Genomic DNA, 20,389 nt, shown 5'->3' with positions numbered 1-20,389 from the left:
ACATACCCTACAAGCAGGGGAAGGGGTTTAGCCGGGGGGTTAGTGTTCCTTAACCAGAGAGTGATGGCTCCCAGGGAGGCGTGATCTTAACACCCGAGATATCCTGATGGGTTACGGAGAGTCTGCTCCTCTGCTCTGTATACTTCCTTCACCAAAAAGGAAGACTGCAAATGCTAGTAACTCGTCTTTTTCTTGCAATTAAAAATAACTGGTGTAGCTAGAACACAACGTAGCCTGATGGAAGCTCGCCTTCTCCTCTGACGAAACCTCACCTCTCATACCCTCTACGGATGCTTCATGGTGAACATGGAAGAGAATCGTCCATGTGCCCGAAGGCACAGGAGCCCAGGCCACTGAGGCTGGGGGCATCTTCAAGAGCCAACAGGCTTCCACGTTGTATAGCGGCTTTCAGACAACACCGGCTGGCTCCCAGCTCCCGCAGCAGCACCAATCTAATCTCACCCGCCTAAGAGGACCAGCCACTTCCCCAAGGCTGTGCAAAGACGTGTAGCCCAGAATACAGTTGTTGTTGTTTTTTTTTAATCTTCTTCTCAGATTCTTATTGTTTGGTCAGGTTTCATACAAATATCACACACATATCTTTCTCCTCGTCCTCCAGAAAATTAGATGCCACTGATCAACGGATAAGCCAATTTGGGTTATGTCCCCAGTCCAGTAAATTACAGTATTCCGTTATACGGCGTCACAGTTACCATTCCATACGTGATTAAATCCGGATCACACAAATTTACAACATACATTAAAAAATAGGGACGTCTGGGTGGCTCAGCGGCTGAGCACCTGCCCCTGGGCCAGGGCGTGATCCGGGGTCTTGGGATCGAGTCCCACGTCGGGCTCCCTGCGTGGAGCCTGCCTCTCCCTCTGCCTGTGTCTCTGCCTCTCTCTCCGTGTCTCTCATGAATAAATAAGTAAAATCTTTTACAATATATTTATAGCAACATATATAGTGTTATATGGCATAACACTTAGAAAGCTGAAGAGCCCCTCTTTCTGATTGCTTTGCCAGTATAGCACATAAAATAAAGCTTCCTGTTTTCACTCTCTTCTTCCTTTCTGGTCTTTATTCTTCCTTTCTCCCTGGGATTCTAAGGCAGCAGTTGTCTGAGGCCTCGGCTGCCAACCTCGACAGTTCTGATCCCCCGAGGGGACCCAGACGACAGTACCGCTTCATCCCCAGAGCACTGCGTTCCATGGTGATTCTGTTGTGTGCAGTAAAACAGCAGAAAGCAGAGTCCCTGCTTCATATTTAGATGCACAAAATGAGCATTTCCTAGGTAGCTGGGAATACTCTATTCTCTTGTAACTATTTCCTTATGGCTGCGTCTTAGAAGATGGCTCGGTATCACCCTGGCTGACTCATGGCCATCGACGTAAACCTTCTATGCGCGTTCAGTGTTCTCCGTAGAATCTTTAAGAGCCTTTAATCCACTGAGTCTAGCATTACATCTGGTCATGCCTGTTCGTCCCGGGCTATTTTCAGCTAATCAAGCCTACTGTCTCTAATTCTTCTCATTTTCATATTTTCCCTTTGTGTCCTCTTTCCTGTCATCTCACATTTCCTCTCCAACATATGTTTCTCTCATCACTCTCAAAGATGAGGTCATTGAAGCCGCCACTGCGTATTTATAAAACTTGGGACTACTGGGGTCAGGAATGCATCTCCCTTAACCCACCACAGCTCTTCCTTCAATTAAGCAGCTGTTTTTAAATCCTTATAGAGATAAAACAAAAATATCATTTCCCCCTTCACTGTTGTGGGGGAGATTTTAATTAACACGTACCTCCCTCAAGAGTACGTGAACCATGCATAACTGCCAACAGAAGCAATATTTGTTGGAAAAATAAAAAATGTAAAAAAGTTGGCATAGACAAGATCAGAATGTTTGGAATTAGTCTTTCTTTTTTCTTTTTTTGGTCTTATTGTCTTTTAAGGCAATGAGTTAAAAAAAGAGGGATCCCTGGGTGGCGCAGCGGTTTGGCGCCTGCCTTTGGCCCAGGGCGTGATCCTGGAGACCCGGGATCGAATCCCACGTCAGGCTCCCGGTGCATGGAGCCTGCTTCTCCCTCTGCCTGTGTCTCTGCCTCTCTCTCTCTCTCTCTGTATGACTATCATAAATAAATAATAAAAAAAATTTAAAAAAAAAAAAAAAAAAAAGAAAAGAAAAGGTCCCAAATTTAAATACAGGGCCCGACTTTTCAAGGAGGATAAGCACTCCCACGTGACATGAACCAGTAACATTAATTTTGGGTTTCTAGAAGGCCAGAGGGAAATAAGCAATTCAGTGTTTAAGGTTGAAAGATAAGAAGTGAATCCAAGGGGTGCCTGGGCGGCTCAGTCAGCTGAGCGTCTGCCTCTGGCTCAGGCCATGATCTCAGGGTCCTGGGATCGAGTCCTGCGTCAGGATCCCTGCTCGGTGGGGAGCCTGCTCCTCCCTCTGCCTCTGCCCCTCCCCCACTGCTTGTGTGCTCTCTTTCAAATGAATAAAAATATTTTTAAAAACCCCAAAGGAAAAAAAAAAAGGAAAAAAAAAAAAGAAAAAAACCCAAAGAAATCAATGCACACACATGCACAAAAGAGAGGAAGCCGTCCTAATGCAAGAATTTTTTAGACATACTGAAATAATGCTATATTTTTTGTTCCTATACTACAACAATAAAATGCTAATATCGTACAAGTTTTGAGGTCGTTCTCATTTAAGGGGATACGTGAAGCATGCAAAGAAGATGGGTTTCGGGGGGTAGGAAACCCGGTGCGCCGCATACTCCCTACGTGTCAGGTAGCGTTGGGCTTAAACTTCACTCCTGTTAGTGCATTTCCTGAACATCAATGTGCCTGTTGCTGCCTCCTCGTTCCACCAAGTTCTGTATCTTTGCCTATTTTTTTTCCTAGTCCGTCATAGTTGTGGATCACAACATGTGGCTCAAAAAGAAAGCCTTTTATTTATTGATTTGCTTTTGACCAATAGCAGAGTAATCAGTCTAATTTTTTCCCCAGGAACGTCATTCTGCTCTGTCCGGCCCTCCGCGTGTTCAAGGGCGATTTAGCCTTATAACAAGAATTTTAGGGCTCTCAATACGCTGACAACGGAACCCACGGAAAGCGTGAGGAAAGGATGAGACTAATGCCATAGGGAGGAAGCGGATGAGAGACTTATTGAGGAAATAGGCAATAACTTGCAAGAGGGAATTTAAAAGATTTTGTCATAGAAACATTGCCTTAGAATTCTTGCTACAGTGAGATTTGAGCACCGCTGCTCCTAAATTTCATCCCAGCAGGTTCCGTTATAAATTAAGCTGATTTCCTTCACGTAAAAACCCCGGGTTCACATCGTAGGGAAAAAAGTCCCGAAATAAAATATTGTAGTTTTCCCCATAACAGAGTAGCGTACAAACATGCCACCGCATCTTAGGGTGGATATTCTCGGCATGTGTTCAATAAAAACACGTTTGCAGTTCTAACAGGGGAAAAAAAAAAAGGCTGAAAAGATGAAATTCGCTTCCTTAGAGTGGATCCTATGAAAATCAACTCCCCCCTCAGGACCAGCTCTGAGCTTAGGTATCCCCGAAGAATCCAGAGAGGGGGCAAAAGGGAGCTCCTCCTGGGAGGATGGTGCTCCCGGAGCTCTTGGGCTGCTGTGCTCTGGAGAGGGAAGACGCCGCTGTACAGGGCGGCACGTTTGCAGATAAAAAGAACAAATGTGGTTCAGCTGCCTGTGGTCAGGACCCGACCGGCCAACTAAGGTCGTATTTTTGATTGATGGAGTCAACCATCTTCTGATGGGAGAACCGAAGGCCCGATTTTCGTTTGTCTACAGGAAAATCCCACATATCATTGACTCAAGAGATGCACGAAAGATGGGGAGTCGTACTCCTCAAGCTCTTCCAAACTGTCCTCCCCGGAAATGATGTTCTGGAGGGAGACAATAAAGCAGGAGGCTAACTACCCTCCCAGGACCGTCTATCCCCCCTCTTGTTTCCTATTCACGTAAGGCTTTGATTTAACATTTTTTATCTACTTGTAAAATATGTGGCATCAGAGGGACAGCGATTTCATTAAAAAAAAAAAAGCTATTAGTTCCACATGTAGATGCTAAGTGCAGTGCAGTTATAAAAAAAAAACAGTATTACTGAATAAAAAATTTTAAAAAAATGGGATAAATGCCATCAATAAAGAATTAAAAAAAAAAAAAGAAGACGGTTGACTCACAGGAAACGAAACGAGGTTGGTACAGATAAGAGGTCGCTAGAAATGACTAGAAATCCGGGAAACACAGAGCACGAGAAGGCAGACAAACGGGTGCATGGGGGAGGACAGTCGGAGGCCAGGAAGGGCCTGATGATGTGGAGCAAAATCCACGTGTTCGACGCTATGCGGAAAAAAGGGGAGCTCAATTTGAAAGAGGTAGTGGTTCTAGGAGAATCAGAGTTTGAAGGAGACAAAGCGGATACTTCTTAGAGAAACTGGGACCCCAAGGACAGCAGCTCAAACCTAAAGCTCAGGAGAGCGCGGCTCGCGATGGGAGGCCTCCGGGCCCGGCTCCCTTCCAGCCTCCCAGAGGGGAGAGGCGGTCACAGGAACCGTCACAGGGAACAGCCGCCTTCTCCACTGGCCCGGACGTGGGGTGCGCTGGGGAGGATGAGCACACGGGACCCCTTCTGTCTGAAGGTCTCCCGGTAGTTCTCACCACCCCCTTGGGGTCCCCCTCATCGATCCCAGCCCCGACTGGGTGACCGGGGCCGTTACGGGATCTCCATGTGCTCATCTGGGAACGGGGATGGTCTAGGTCTCCTCCCCGAGTGTTTGTGAAGATCTGACACACGAACAACAAGACTGAGTTCCTAACAATGGATTCACAGTACACTTCTCCCTTTCACATATATTTGCTCAAACACCCCGTGAAATAAGAATTATAATCCACGACTTACACGTAAAGAGCCAGAGTTTCAGCTAGGGTAAGGGACTAACCCAGGACGATAATTAGAATAATACCATTAAGTGATCACTTACACATGTAGCTTAGGGCTTAAGTACACTACCCCCCGATTACTCCGCAAGCCCCCCCATCCCTCCAGTAAAAATGAGTTGCATAGAGTCACGCAGGTAGCCGGAGGCAGGATCAGGATTCAGATGCTCGCAGGATGGCAGCACAGCCCAGCTGTCAGACACTGCCCTTGGGGTGAACTTCTCTGGGGCATAAAATTCTACAAAGGTGGGACACTTGGGTGGCTCATAGCTCAGCGGTTGAGCATCTGCCTTCGGCTCCAGGCGTGACCTCTGGGGTCCCGGGATCGAGTCCCACATCGGGCTCCCTGCATGGAGCCTGCTTTTCCCTCTGCCTGTCTCTGCCTCTCTCTGTGTGTCTCTCTCTGTGTCTCCCATGAACAAATAAATAAAATCTTTAAAAAAAATTCTACAAAGGTAAGCAATCACCAGCTCTACAGTCTAGTCCTAGAAAGCCATTGTTCAACTCAACCGATGACTGATTCTTTCTCTGTCAATTCTTTCTAGAAGAGCTCCAAGGGCAGTAGGGCTCTATCCCTCCTAATATATCACTTGCTAATAACAAAAGATCAATAGTTAAAAAATTGTATTTATTGAGAATTTTTAAATGAGTTGCTTTTTACAGACAATTGTGTCGGTAATAATTACAAAACATTTCGATCTAAATGTACCTAAATAGGGATCCCTGGTGGCTCAGCGGTTTTGCACCTGCCTTTGGCCCAGGGCACGATCCTGGAGTCCCGGGATCCAGTCCCACGTCAGGCTCCCAGCATGAAGCCTGCTTCTCCCTCTGCCTCTCTCTCTCTTTGTCTACCATAAATAAATAAAAATAAATCTTTAAATAAATAAATAAATGTACCTAAATATATACATTTATTTCATGAAGAAATGCAAGACGAAAAAAGGCAATGGCATTCATGCATGCGTTCAGTTCATGGGTATTTATCGAATGTACCCAGCATGATTCTTGGTGGCAGCTTCACAGCAGTAAGAAAAGAAGTTCCCTATTTTGTGGATCTTATACTCTCATGGGACATGAAGTTTAAAATAATAATTTAGGGATCCCTGGGTAGCTCAGCGGTTTAGCGCCTGACTTCAGTCCTGGGGTCCCGGGATCGAGTCCCACGTCGGGCTCCCTGCATGGAGCCTGCTCCTCCCTCTGCCTGGGTCTCTGCCTCTCTCTCTCTGTCTCTCATGGATAAATAAATAAAATCTTTTAAAAATACTACTACTAATAATAATTTAGTGAGGTTTTTTAAAAGGGTCTTAAATTGAGTGTTGGGAGGGAGGGTGGATCAGGGAAAGCTTCCCTGATGAGGCGACATTTGAGCCGTGAACTAAAACATACCAAGGATCCAGCTTAGTGAGAACAACCAACGCAAAGACCCAAACGTCCGGCTTGCTTGAGAATCAAAGAGAAGACCAAAGCTGATGCAGAAGGAGCTAGAAGGTTCTCATATGGCCTGCTCTTCAGGAGCCTGATAGAATGTGCTGGGTATTTCAATTTTATTCTAAGTGAAATGGAAGCCATTGGAGGATTTTATCTAGGGAAGTGAAGAAACCACATTGATAATCTGAAAGGATTACTCTGGTTCCTCTGTCAGGAGGGGACTTGCAGCAGCAAGAGCCGACGCCGGCTTCCCCTAAACCGGCTCCAGGGAGAACTGAGAGCTGCTTAGAATTGAACAACGGCAGTGGCAAAGGAGAGAGTTGATCCAACTCAGATCATATTTTCAACACAGAACCTTTAGGACTTGATGATGGATTTAATGCGAGGTTAGGGAAAAAGAAGAATCAAGAAAGAGAGTTTGGGGGTCGGCATAGCTGAATGGAGGCTGACGCTTTTTATGCAGATAGGCATCGTGGACGAGCAACATTTCTGGAGATGCAGGAATGGGAATTTAGAAATCAGGCTTTAACTACCTGAGGTTTGAAATACCTCCTAGATGAGCAATGGAGATATTTATCAGCCAGTTGAAAATGGGAGCTGGGAGCTCCACGGAAAAGTGAGGGCAAGAGTCACACGTTTCAGAAACAAAGGCCCATAAAGGTTATTTAAAGCCATGGACTCGGGGATCCCTGGGTGGTGCAGCGGTTAGGCACCTGCCTTTGGCCCAGGGCGCGATCCTGGAGACCCGGGATTGAGTCCCACGTCAGGCTCCCGGTGCATGGAGCCTGCTTCTCCCTCTGCCTGGGTCTCTGCCCCTCTCTCTCTCTCTCTCTGTGACTATCATAAATAAATAAAAAGAAATTAAAAAAAAATAAAGCCATGGACTCAACTAAAAAAAATAAATAAATGAATAAAAAATTAAAATAAATAAATAAATGTAGCCATGGACTTTGAAATTGCTTAGAGTTAGAATTAAATTTAAATTTAATCTAATTTTAGTTTTAATTAAAAAATTTTAATATCTAATTTAAATTTTGTGTGGGGCTAAAACGGATATTCTGAACTGGGACAAGTTTTGACTTAGGAATACTTTTTTTTTTTTTTTCCCTTTCTTAAGCTGACTTTTGAGACCTACCACTATAGGTAACAGCCAAGAACGATCTCTTGTCCTTGGTAAAGTAGAGGGAATAGAAGAAAGAGTGGAGGGATATTTGAAAAGCTTTGGCTTTCCCACACCTGGTGTAAGAGCACAGACAAGTCACTTAACTCCTCTGGGAGTTGCCTTCTCCCGCCGTGAAGTGGGCACAGCATCACCTTTGCCGACTGCGAAAGGTCAAAGCTCAAGAAAGAATCATTTGGGAAAAGACTGTTTAGTACCGTGGAACTATGACGGGACTTTCCTTTAATCCCGCCTTCAGCTCTACTAGGTCTCTTCTCTTCCCCGTGGCATGGTTCCCAGGTGGCCTAGCATAGCCTTGGATGCCATCTGCTCCGCAAGGAAGCTGACGGGGACAGTTCAGTCACGCAGATGCAGAGCAGCATCAGGGGATCTTGCTCCCGTACAACCTCCATGGCTTTGGTCTTTATGCAAAGCCAAACCAGCCAGTGAGCAAAGCCCCTAGGTACCTGCTACCCCAATTACCCATGAGCAGCAACAGGTGCTGCCAAGGTAGACCTGTTCCAGGGACCAGCTGCTCTCGGTAATTAGACAATGGAGGGAAGAAGGCAATTAGGTAAGTCACACAGAAAGGGCAATAAACTAGGTGGGGCTTGTTGATCCTGGATGAACGACACAAATGAAGAAGGCAGAAAGTAACCGTTCTGACAAACCTCTAACTTCATAAATAATTTGCCGAACCGATGGGAACAATCGTGTGGGCCTGTGAGGTTGGACCTGGTCAAAGTCCTCCTTTAAGTGAAGCTCCTGAGTAGATTAGTCGGAAAGAAAGGCGACGGGAAGAATGGGCAGACTCGACGGCAGCACGACTCAGTCAAGCGGTGCGGGAAGTGGGAAGAGAAGGTTTATTTCTCTATATTTCTCCTCTATGAGTGATGTCCCGTATCTCAACTTCCCACAGGGCTCCGGACTAGAATGTAGACCACTGCCAAGGAGGACAGGCCACACTAAATCTTCAGACTCTAGAAACCACCATCCACACAACAGGCCTATTAAGAAGCTCTAATTGGTTCGTTTTCTCGTCTTTCAGATACTTCTCTAATTATTCCAGCGGTACAAAAACATAGTGCGGGTCTTAGATAACCTTCTACGGTCCTCTTTCCCATTCCTGCGCTTTTAGCAATCAACCACATAGAACATGGACTTTGGAGTTAAAAATCTATACTCCTCCACCGCCAGGCTCATCCCCTTGGGCAAGCGACTGAATTCATCTGTGAAACGTGAAGAGTGACAAGCGCCTTACGGCTCAGTTGGGGAAGCAGAGATAAAAAATGAAAAGGACGCAGCCTAATACCTGGCACTGACAAGGAGTTCAGTAAGTGATAGCAAGTATTCCCCCAAAATACAGTATTAAGACCTCGGGCTCCAGGAAGTGCTTGTTGGGTACTCACCCAAGGTCATATTCAAAATAGTGAAGCTTGACCAATCATGAAGTTTATGTCAGGCATAGTGTAGGCGCTTTATGTACATTAACTTACCCTAACAAGAAACTCCTAATCCTAAACTCTTCCATTTTCCCACGGGACGTTTGAAAAAGTCAGAACTTTATAATCATCATTTATAGGACACAGGCCAGAAGGAAAGCAGAACTTATAACTGTAAGGTAGATACTGATACTCTCCCCATTTCACAGAGAAGAAAGCAGATTCAGAGACACTGTGTGATTTTTCTTAGGCCAAGGGGCTAGGCGGTAATCAAATGTTCGCAGTTGGCTTCTCACCCCATTTCTTAACCAGGGGAAATATATTGCCTCCCCACTCAGGTAGACCCAGAGTTGAGCCTGGAATGCAAACGTACTCCTATTCATTGTCCGTTGTTTTTGTTGGGTTGTTGGCAAGTGGTTGGTCTGAAAATATCTTCTCAAAGGTATGGCTGGGTAACTGATGCTAATTTAAGACCGTTTAAAGAAAGGGAAGATTCTTCTGTACGCAAACTTCCATAAGATCTATGAAAAATTGATTTTTGGGAATTTTAGATTTTTTTTTTAATCTCTCAAATGAAGACTATATGGGAGAGCGTGCTCTGTACTCAGACCCCTGGGTTCAAATCTTGGGCTCATCACTTGATCTGTTCATGTCTGTTTCCTTTCGCATAAAACAAAAATGACCAATAATAGAACAATTATCTCATAATTAAATTGTGAAAATTAAAGTAATTAACTTATGTAAATTGCGGAGAACAACGTATGGTAAACAAGCAAGCACTTGATAAATGTGTATTTTTAGTGTTATCATCTTTTTTTTTTTTTTTTAGTGTTATCATCTTGTGGAGTTGGGAAGACACGGCATTCTGTTTGTACAGAGGTTAGCACCCTTTCGTAATACCTCGCGTATCACAGATTCTCAAAAAATGGCAGCTACTTCTGGGCTCTTACTGTGATCCCAGCCCTCTGCATAACGCCTTGTCTTTCGAAGATACCCTGACAATTACTGTTCCGAGGAAAGTCATGTTCCGTAAGGGAAGCATCGCACCGTAAGAATCAAGAGAATGAATGGGCAATCTTCGTACGATGAAGCAACAAAATAGGACAAGTATAGGCCTGATCTAATTCTTACTGGATGCTTCTATTGGTGCTTGAAGATGGTATCACAACTTATAGGAAGGAATATTTTTTATCAATAGATGAAATACAAAAATATACCTCTGTGCTTGGTACTCCCTTTAGCTGGAGCTACACACCATGTATCGGGGAAAAATACTAAAGAAGATAGACTAAACTCCTCCATTTTCCCACTGGACGCTTGAAGAAGTCAGAGCTTTATAATCATTTATAGAACACAGGCCAGGAGGAAAGTAGAGGTGTGAACATAGGACAGAATTGGTAAGTTTGGCCTCCTAAGACTTTTTTTCTTTTAGAGAAGCATAAAAAACCATTCCTGATTTATAGCAATTCATAAAGTATGAATGGGCCTGACATGCAGGTTAATGAAGGCCCCGGCAAGCCATAAAAGCTGCGCCTATAAATAGATGAGACTGTTTCTGTGTAGCTTGTCAGTCTGAGCACATTTTAATGCACATTTCAAATTTGGAACACAAAAATCTGATCACATAATTTACATGACTTTCTGTTCTTTGTTGTTTGTTTGTTTGCTTGCTTTTTCTAACCGGGCTATTAGGATATCTCTTTATCCAAAAGCCAAAATTAGGACACATAACCTACTGCATGATCCAACAGAAGAGCAAAGTATTTCGAATCGACACCCTCCTGGACAAAGGCTTGATAATCAAATAGGATAAGCTCTCACTCTAATATCTGAATTTACCTCTCTAAGGACATCTTGTCATTAAGCCATAACATAATGTTGTGACAAAATTGCATTTTAATTACCGAATTCTGGGATGCTACACATCATTTACCAAAAATAGGTGTATGGTGGGTTGTGTATCTACAAAACTATTATTTGTTTTTCTGTAGAAAAAAAAATAGTTTCCTTACGTGGTAAATTTCAATTTGCCTATTTATGGCAGGAACTGGCATGGCTTACAGAATGAATGTGAAGTTAGTTTCTTATAAAACACTTGGAATTACTGATAGATGATAGATAGATAGATGATAGATCCCTAACCTAAAAGACCAAGAAGTAGATGAATCAAGAATCAAGTCTAGGAGCACATTTTCCATTTTCTCTTCTAGGAGGACAAAATGGCTAGCCCTTGTATACGTAGCTTGCTGTGACAATAAATAAGTATTTAGCACATGCCTCTTGCATGTATGATTTCTGGATCTGAGGTCTTTATCTTGTTTCAAGTACCAAGTGTCTGCTTATGCTGCTCTCCTGGTCTAGAATGTGATTCCTCCTTAATCCTATTTTCTTACTTCAAAAATTGGGCAGCCCGGGTGACTCAGGGGTTTAACACCACCTTCGGCCCAGGGCGTGACCCCGGGGTCCCGGGATCGAGTCCCATGTAGGGCTCCCTGCAGGGAGCCTGCTTCTCCCTCTGCCTGTGTCTCTGCCTCTCTCTCTGTGTCTCTCATGAATAAATAAATGAAATCCTTAAAAAAAAAAATTAACTTTAGTTAGACTTCCCTAGGAAGCTTTTTTTGACTACTCCTTCCTATACCATTTTGATCCTTTGCACAGTCTCTTATATTCTCAGAGATTGTAAAAATAGCTTGGCTTTTAAAGGTCTTTAAATGATTTAAGGAGTCTTAGTGTGACTCTCTATACAACGAGCTAATTGAAGGTAAAGAGCAGAATTTTACTCCTTCAGCTATGCCCCTTTCCTTGTTCCACTTATTCATTGTAATTTTAAAAATTACAACACCTGACTGTGACATTAATACGGGCACATTGCAGAGATTTTAGAAGATATAGCACTTGTCATAACTACAGTTAAAGATACTCATACTTATTCATCCAATCTTATTCTTTTGCAAATACAAAGAGTTAAATAAGGGTCATGTCGTACATGTAGTTTGTTATTCTGCTCTGACAATTTTCACATTCCATTGTTTGATAAAATATCCTTCTGACTGATGATTCTTATGACTGTACAGTATTCCACCTAAGACTGTAAAAATTAAACCACACATGCTGATTGACTCTTGAGAATAAAATACAGTGGCCTACACTTCCCTTCATCCATTCTGAATTTGACATATTAGGAGAAAAGTCAAGAAGTGAAATAATAAAATGGAAATAAAGAGGGGCGCCTGGGTGGCTCAGCTGGTTAAGCACCTGCTCTTGGCTCAGGTCATGACCCCTGGGTCCTGGGATCGAGCCCCACATCAGGCTCCCGGCTCAGCAAGGAGCCTGCTTTTCCCCTCTCCCCTGGGCCTGCAGCTCCCCTGGCTGGTGTCCTCTCTCTTTCTGTCAAATAAATAAATAAAATCTTATAAAAAAAATGGAAATAAAGAGCATTAACTATGTCTGAAAATGTATGATGATATATGGCCATATCGCAGGGATAACAGATGTATTTCTCCATTACCCATTGTTGATCTTTATCTATGATAATTTTCACTATCTTACTATGAAAATGATAGCAGTTGCTATAGACTTGTCAATTTTAAAGAAAACTGAAAAATGAAGTAAGGGTCTGTTAAATAAATGGAGCCTCAGATTAGTCTTATTTTGTGTACTAATAAAACGTATAGGGGAGGAGTCGATACATTTTTCTTTCAAGAGGAAAAAGTCTCTGGAAAAAATTTTCCCATAAATTTATATATGGATTATTGCAATGGTTAAAGGCAAGGAATTTAACAATCTCTTGGCTTTGAACCCTCTTCTCTCTAATTCTTGCTCACCAGACGCTTGGCAGTGTCCAAGCACCAGGCCTGATCCTATTACCCTGCAGGTAGGGAGCGAGGGAGACTAGAAGAAGCCGTGGGGCCTGGATCTCACTAGATCAATATCTCTTCTATCCCACAATTGTCCTGCTCTGACCTTGGCATTCCAGCCCTCCGGCAAGCTGTCCCTCACTAGTTGGCCATTGCCTCTGAAGCTTTTTTTACTACAAGACCAGATACACTCCTAACTTGGTTTCAACCCTGATCAAACCAGCAGCCCAACTCATTACCTTTGAACCCCAGGAGTCCCATTCTTATGACCCTATTCCCTGCTACCTAAATATTTACTATAACTAGGCCCTCCTGCTTAGAAAGTCACCTGAGTCTTATGGACGCTGCAAATAAGTATCCACATCCTAAGGCCCTTTGGATACACCGAGGCCTTCGCTGACCTCTATATCTCAGATACCCTCCGTCCCCCCAAGTCAATTACCTGTCCCCTAAGCAGGTTCTATATGGTTGTTCTGTTTACTACCTACGTAGAACTTAACACCACCTGAAATTATTTACTTACAAGTTTTCTATGCTCCCAACACAATTTGTAAGAAAGAATGATTCAAATTGTTAGAGATTTCGCTCCAGCATCCATGTCTTTACTTTCCTGTCATAATTGACACGGAGGCTTCTGACATGCCTGAAATATGTCTTTCAATGTACCCTCTATCTGGGCATTGGCTTCCATTAGGTATCAGCCATCAAGGTACAAATTACTTTAAGAATATAACCTCACAGCGTCAGAGAAAGAACAAGGACAACACGCGCACGGACACGCACACGCACGTCACACATGCCATCTCTCCTTTCTGTCTTAATATACATTAATGCCTATTTGGATTTGGATATATGATATGTAGTATCCACATAAAATGTGAAAACATACTCATACGTATTCTGTTGACTTTGGAGTTAGTAAATGGATGAGCACTGGGTGTTATTCTGTATGTTGGCGAACTGAACACCAATAAAAAAATAAATTTTTATTTAAAAAAATAAAAATAAATAAATGGAGATATATAAAAGTAAATATTGGGATCCCTGGGTGGCGCAGCGGTTTAGCGCCTGCCTTTGGCCCAAGGCATGGTCCTGGAAACCCGGGATCGAATCCCATGTCGGGCTCCTGGTGCATGGAGCCTGCTTCTCCCTCTGCCTATGTCTCTGCCTCTCTCTCTCTCTCTCTCTCTCTGTGACTATCATAAATAAATTTTTAAAAAAATTTTAAAAAAAGATGGAGTTTAAAAAAAAACACTATCTTTAAAAAATAAATAAATAAAAGTAAATATTATAAGCATAATTGAGAGGATAAACTTAAATAGTCTATAGAAAGTTCTATCTTTGCCAAGATTAGTTTTCTCTATATATTTTCCTCAATAGCGTCAAAAGAAATGCACCCAGCTTTAGGAAATGACCTCTCTTCTTTTTTCTAAAGATTTATTTATTTATTTGAGAGAGAGAGAGAGGGAGAGAGAGAGGGAAGTGGGAGGGGCAGAGAGGAAGACAAGCGAACTCTCCACTGAGCAAGAGCCCCTAAGCAGCGTTCTATCCCTGGGCCCTGAGATCATGACCTGAGCTGAAATCAAGAGTTAGATGCTTAATCGATCGAGCCACCCAGGTGTCCCATGATTTCTCTTCTTAAATGCTGAGTTTGTTAAAACAGGAACAATTCTATTAAACTGTAAGAAAAATCTGTGTTCTCTTGGGTTTTCAATTATATCATAAAAAAGGGTAAATACATAAAAATAATATATGTATTATATCTCATACATAAAAAGGGTAGCAACACATTTAAATGAAACAGAGGAAAAATGTGAAAGCAGAGTTGCAGATGTAAGAGTGAGTTACATAATTCAGTAAACCACTAGAAATATGGCTGACAGTGGACCTGAGATACTCACTTGTTATTCAGATAAATGCTGAACTTGTCCTATCAAGACATTTTTAACCAATTAGCTTGCTCAACTGACCATCTCCTACCTCAGTTACTCGAATAAGGGTGTAGCAGAGCAACTTCAGCCATCACTTCAGATAGAGTGATTTCACAATGACTTACAACAAGATAGAAACAAATCCTCAATGGAAAGTAACTTATACAAAGCACTATGAGAAAATTAGGGTATCTGTTTAAAAGCAAGGCCATTGAAATTCTCAATTTATTTGAATATTTTGGCAAAGAATCAGGAATCAAATATCAAAAATTTAGTTGAAAACTTAGGTGGAAAAGAAGCCTCCTACTTTGTTTCATTCTTTTTTCGAATAATTTTTTATATTAAGATGCTTTGCATTTTTGATTAAATAAATATGCATTTATAATAATGATAAAAATATTTAGGAAACTAGTATTCTCTCATTATTAGTTATGAAGTTAACTAGTTAGCAGGTGAGGTCTTAAATAATTTATGGGATTAAGAAAACTCAAAAAAGTACCAGAAATATAATGGTGGAACCTACATAGATTTAATTGTAATGTTCTTGAAAAAGAAGTCTTAAAAAGGCTTTTTTTTTTTTTTCTCAAGAAATACGACAATTGAGGATTTTAAAGTTCTCAGAAGCATAACAAATAGTTTGGGGAATATATCTTCCAGGATCAACAGCACGATTTCCAGAGAATCTAAATAACTTTGTTTACTTGTAAGGCATTTTTTTGCCACATGATAAGATAAAATTATCTGTTGTTAAGAATTCTGGTGGTTTTTTTTTGAATAAATATGAGAAAAGAAAATTGATGTGTTTTTTTTTATGGGAGGGATATTATTATGAATAAATTCTCACAGCTGCTCGTCTCTTAGATCTGTGATTCAAAGCCAGAAATGTAAGTGACAACAGCACTGCTACTGAATTTGACTGGGCTTTCAAAACAAAAAATGTAGCTAGGTCTTTGAACAAGATGGATAATTTTATCTGAAAAAGAAGATATGTATTTGGCCCAGGCACCCTGTCTCTTGAAAGTTGGCCTCCATGTTCGACTAACAGCCTTTCCTCCAATTGTCTCTGCCTCCTTCACATTTTACCTTGTTCTCCAGGATGCAAATAAGGCCTTATCTGTGTTTTGAAATACATCAAGTTACTCCAACAAGTATTCATTCTTTGAAATCCTAGTAAAAAAAGTTAAAAAAAAATTCTCTTAAAAGTGAAAGATGAATAGATAAAGGCTCAAGTAGCAAGAGTTACAGTGAGTCAAGAGGCACCAAGGCTTCTTTTGCTACTCACTCCCTTTCTGAAACAAGTTCTTTCTGTATCTGCTACCATCTGAGAACTCTCTAGAAAAAAAAAAAAAAAGGTACAGTTTTTTGGTGTTAACACAGAAGTTGCTTGAGTTTTCACATTTCTGTTTCTCAATACCTGGGCAAATAAAAAAATCTCGGATCCTTAACTTACAGCACCTTTTAGCTATACTTGTAACAAAAATAAAATGTTTAAAAATGAATTATACCCAAATCTAGAACATTGACAACACTAAGTGCTGATGGGGATGTAAAATAACAGGAACTCTCATGCATTGCTGGAGGGAACACACAATAATGGTGCAGCCACTTTGCAAGACAGTTTAGCAATTTCTTACCAAAACTAAGCATACTCTTACCATATAACAATGTGCTCCCTGGTATTTACCTAAAGATGTTAAAAATGTATGTCTATGCAAAAACTTTCACACAGCTTTATCCATAATTTCCCAAATTTGGAACCAAGATATCATTTAGGTTTTGTATCTTTGTAACCAAGATATCATTTAGGAGATGAGTGGACAAATAAATTCTGCTATATCCAAACATTGGAATATTAATCAATGCTAAAAAAAGAAAAGCTATCAAGCCATGAAAAGACATAGAGGAAACTTAAATGCACATAAATGAAATAAACGAATCTCAGAGGGTTACATACTGTATGATTCTAACTATATGGCATTCTGGAAAAGACAAAACGTCTTTTTTGACGTTTCAGATCTAAGACTAGATCTGATCAGATCAGATCTAAGACTGATACGTAAAATAGTATCAGTAGTTCCCAAGGGTCAGGAGAGAGAGGAGTGAATAGGCCAAGCACACAGGATTTTTAGGACAATGAAGATACTCTGCATGATACTTTAATGATGAATATATGTCATTATACATTACCCAAATCCATATAATGCACAACACCAAGAATGAACCCAAATGTAAACTATGGACTTAGAGCGACGATATGTCATCATTAACTGTAACAAATGTACCAGTCTGACAGGGGATACAGAAAATGGGGAAGCTATGCATTTATGGGGCCAGAGGGTATATGGGAAATCTCTGTACTTTCTGTTCAGTTTTGCTGGGAACCTAAAACTGCTCTAAAAATAAACTCTTAGAAGACACAAACAAAACAAAAACGTATATATAGTTATTATCTCAGTAAGTTACACTTCAAAATGTAATTTTTTGATCAAAGACTATAAATTTGACATCTATTTTGTTATAAAATGGAAATGTATATTTATGGAATAATTGAAACTTCAAACCACTGAAAAACTACTATAGGTAGTAAAGGTATATATTTCAATTTGCCCATAACTTTCTTTTTAAAGATTTTATTTATTTATTCATGAGAGACAGAGAGAGAGAGAGAGGCAGAGATACAGGCAGAGGGAGCAGCAGGCTCCATGCAGGGAGCCCGACATGGGACTCGATCCCGGGACCCCGGGGTCACACCCCGGGCCAAAGGCGGCACTAAACCACTGGGCCACTCAGGCCACCCCTGCCCATAACTATATAAAACATGTATATCAATATTTAAAGACTTAGGTATCTGGTCTCTGTATATGAAATCGAATTCCTATATGTATGATTCTATGAAACCTCATTGCAAGTAAAATGTGAAGATATTGGTGAGCTTTCAAAACATTTTAGAACCCTAAGAGGAAAAAAAAGTCTCTAAATGGTTCGCAGGAACCATATTTTTGCCCTCTTTCCATACCATCTTGCAGCTAATTTCCTAATGACATTGTGCAGTCACACCAAATTCAGACACAAAGCCGGTGCCACTCACTGGCTCAGCAGTAATCAGCCCCAGAGCACACGTTTTCGTTCGGCCTCGGACAAAGCTATAAATCTCTACACGCAACGGATCTTTAAAGTTCCTTAAGCAAGTCAAAGTTTAGAATCATAGCTACATTCTCAAATACTAAGGATCTGTCCTGAAAATCAAGATGGAAGAGAAAGGGGATCTTTGAGTGTGTGACGTTGAAAAGAAGCTGGAGCTTTTTAAGTGGCTAAAAGGAAAACCTACAGGAGTCCAGGGCTCAGCTCAAGGCGCAGACGGCACCGGGATGTCGAGAAATGCCCATTGGCCGCGGAGCCCAGGCACTGGGTCAGGTGCTGGGCACCAGGATGGCAGTCAGCTGCTGGTGGAGGGCTCAGAGTCTTCACTTACAAATTGGGGAAATTAACACCACATAGAATGATTTTTTTTTCCTCTCAGTTTTGTTATTATTTTTTTTCAAATTGAAGTATAATGAACACAGGCTGTAGTAGTCACAGTACACAATATAATGACTCAACAATTTCATATCATTTCTCAGGGCTCATCATAATAAGTCTACCCTTAATCTCCTCTATTTTACCCATCCTGCCACTGACCTCAAAGTCATACCCTAAAGAACGAAAGTGTCTTATAGAACAATATTCATAAAAGTCTTTAAATTATACAATGACAGAAGCAATGATATAAGGATATAGGCCACCTAAGATTGTAAACTATGTATCCAAGTTACTACTATATTTATCAGTACAAATAAGATGGAATTCCTTACCGAGGATGAATTCCAACTGTGGTTCATTTGGAGTCTTCTGAATACCTATAAATAATGAGTAAGATTTCAGATTAAGGATATTTAACTCAGGACCAAAAATATGTCAACACATACTGCTATGTTTCACCCTGACCAGAACACATAAATATATTATTTGGCATAAAGAATTCACTCAGTTAATTGTCCAGACTTATAAGCAGGTGGTTCTCAGGGAGGACATAATATTTGTAGCAGAACTAACTGTGACTAAAGTTTTGATGGATCTATTTAACTCTCTGGCTATAAAGAAACCGAAAAAAAATTGTTTTTTTTTTTCAGCTTTGACAAATTTAAGACATATTTTTCAATTGTTAGTTTCTTTTAGATGCATGTAGACAGAGGCAAAATCCTAAAAAAAAGAGGACCTCACAAAAGTACTCTCTTATATAGGTTTTTCTCTCAAACCACTGCAACCTGTTGTAAATAGCAAATTATTAATTAAAGAGCCATCCTTAGTAAGGTGATGAAGGACATTATGGTGGTGGTTATTCCGTCAAGTTGCTAACTCACAAAATTCTTCTGGTAATTCTGATAATTCTTCTTTCTATATGTTTTTTTTCTTGATTTTTAAGAAATCTAATAACATGGCTAAATGAGTTGGAGTGGAGGGCAGGTCTGAGACCAAAGGTAAGGACATGGGAACACGCGGTACTTAGAAGGTGGCAAGGTCAGGCTGTGGCAAGTGATAATGCGGAGCAACATGATACCACGGATACCAGAGCTCGGGGGCTTCCCAAACAAAAGTGCACGAGGACCTGGATGCCACTTATGATAATTCATGGGTGGCCAAAGAAGCAAAACTAAAATTAATGTGAAAGCAAGCCATTTGATGATAAACGTTAGAAGTCACCAAAATCATTCTCTGGTTTATTTCTACTGGTACATTTACTTTATACAATTTAAATTTACTAATACCTTTTTGTTAGAAGCAGCTCGTTGCATAAAATCATCTATTTACAGGGTGAACGTTTTTTGCATGGTAACCATTTATTTTTTTCTCCTGCTGACATTTAACATTACCATGGTTAAAAATTTTAGACTTTCCAGGAGAGATGAGAGTGATAATCATTAGGCAGATCTCTGTTCATTTCAGAAAGTGTAGATTTTTTTTAAAGTTATTAACAACTTCTGTAAGCTCTGACAACCAAATTTCTTAGAAAACTCATCCAACTAATACCGTTTTCTAAAGATTATTTTTATAATGTAAATTAAAGGAAAAGTTTGGCATTATGTCTGACAGTATTAAAAAAAATTGCCAGAAGAAAAAAAAAAAAAAGAAAAAAAAGGAAAAAAAAAGAAAAAAGAAAAAGAAAAAAATAGAAATAGAAAAAGAAAAAGAAAAAAGAAAAAGAAAAAAAAATTGCCAACAGGAATCTTCTGGAAAGAAAAGACACAATTCACACTAAACAATAAGACCTAAACTCGAGAGGTTTTTGTTTGTTTGTTTGTTTTGTTTTTTTTTTTTTAAGATTCTGTTTATCTATTCATGAGACACAGAGAAAGGAAGTGACACAGGAGAGGGAGACGCAGGCTCCATGCAGGGCCGGATCCAGGGCCGGTGATCATGACCTGAGCGGAGAGCAGACCCTTAAGTCACGAGCCACCCAGATGTCCCCCATAAAAACCAATTCTAATGCCCGAACGCAAATCTCGGCAGCTCTCCGAGCTTGCTCTATTCCTGTGACTCGGCGCTCTCA

At 40.9% G+C, this 20,389-nt stretch overlaps 1 protein-coding gene across 5 annotated transcripts in view; it reads right to left on the bottom strand.

Annotated features, from left to right (window-relative positions):
- Positions 1-20,389, bottom strand: part of INPP4B (inositol polyphosphate-4-phosphatase type II B) — a 440,596-nt gene that overhangs the window by 324,975 nt on the left and 95,232 nt on the right. For all 5 annotated transcript variants that reach the window (XM_072755181.1, XM_072755185.1, XM_072755179.1 and 2 more), the window contains exon 3: positions 18,654-18,698. In XM_072755181.1, coding sequence (XP_072611282.1) covers positions 18,654-18,698 — 45 coding nt within the window. The remainder of the gene's footprint in view (positions 1-18,653; positions 18,699-20,389) is intronic.

Source organism: Vulpes vulpes, chromosome 4 (assembly GCF_048418805.1).
Source record: "Vulpes vulpes isolate BD-2025 chromosome 4, VulVul3, whole genome shotgun sequence".
NCBI classification, from domain to species: domain Eukaryota; kingdom Metazoa; phylum Chordata; class Mammalia; order Carnivora; family Canidae; genus Vulpes; species Vulpes vulpes.
The sequence above is the reverse complement of the archived record's forward strand: the minus strand, read 5'-3'. Positions and strand labels throughout refer to the sequence as shown.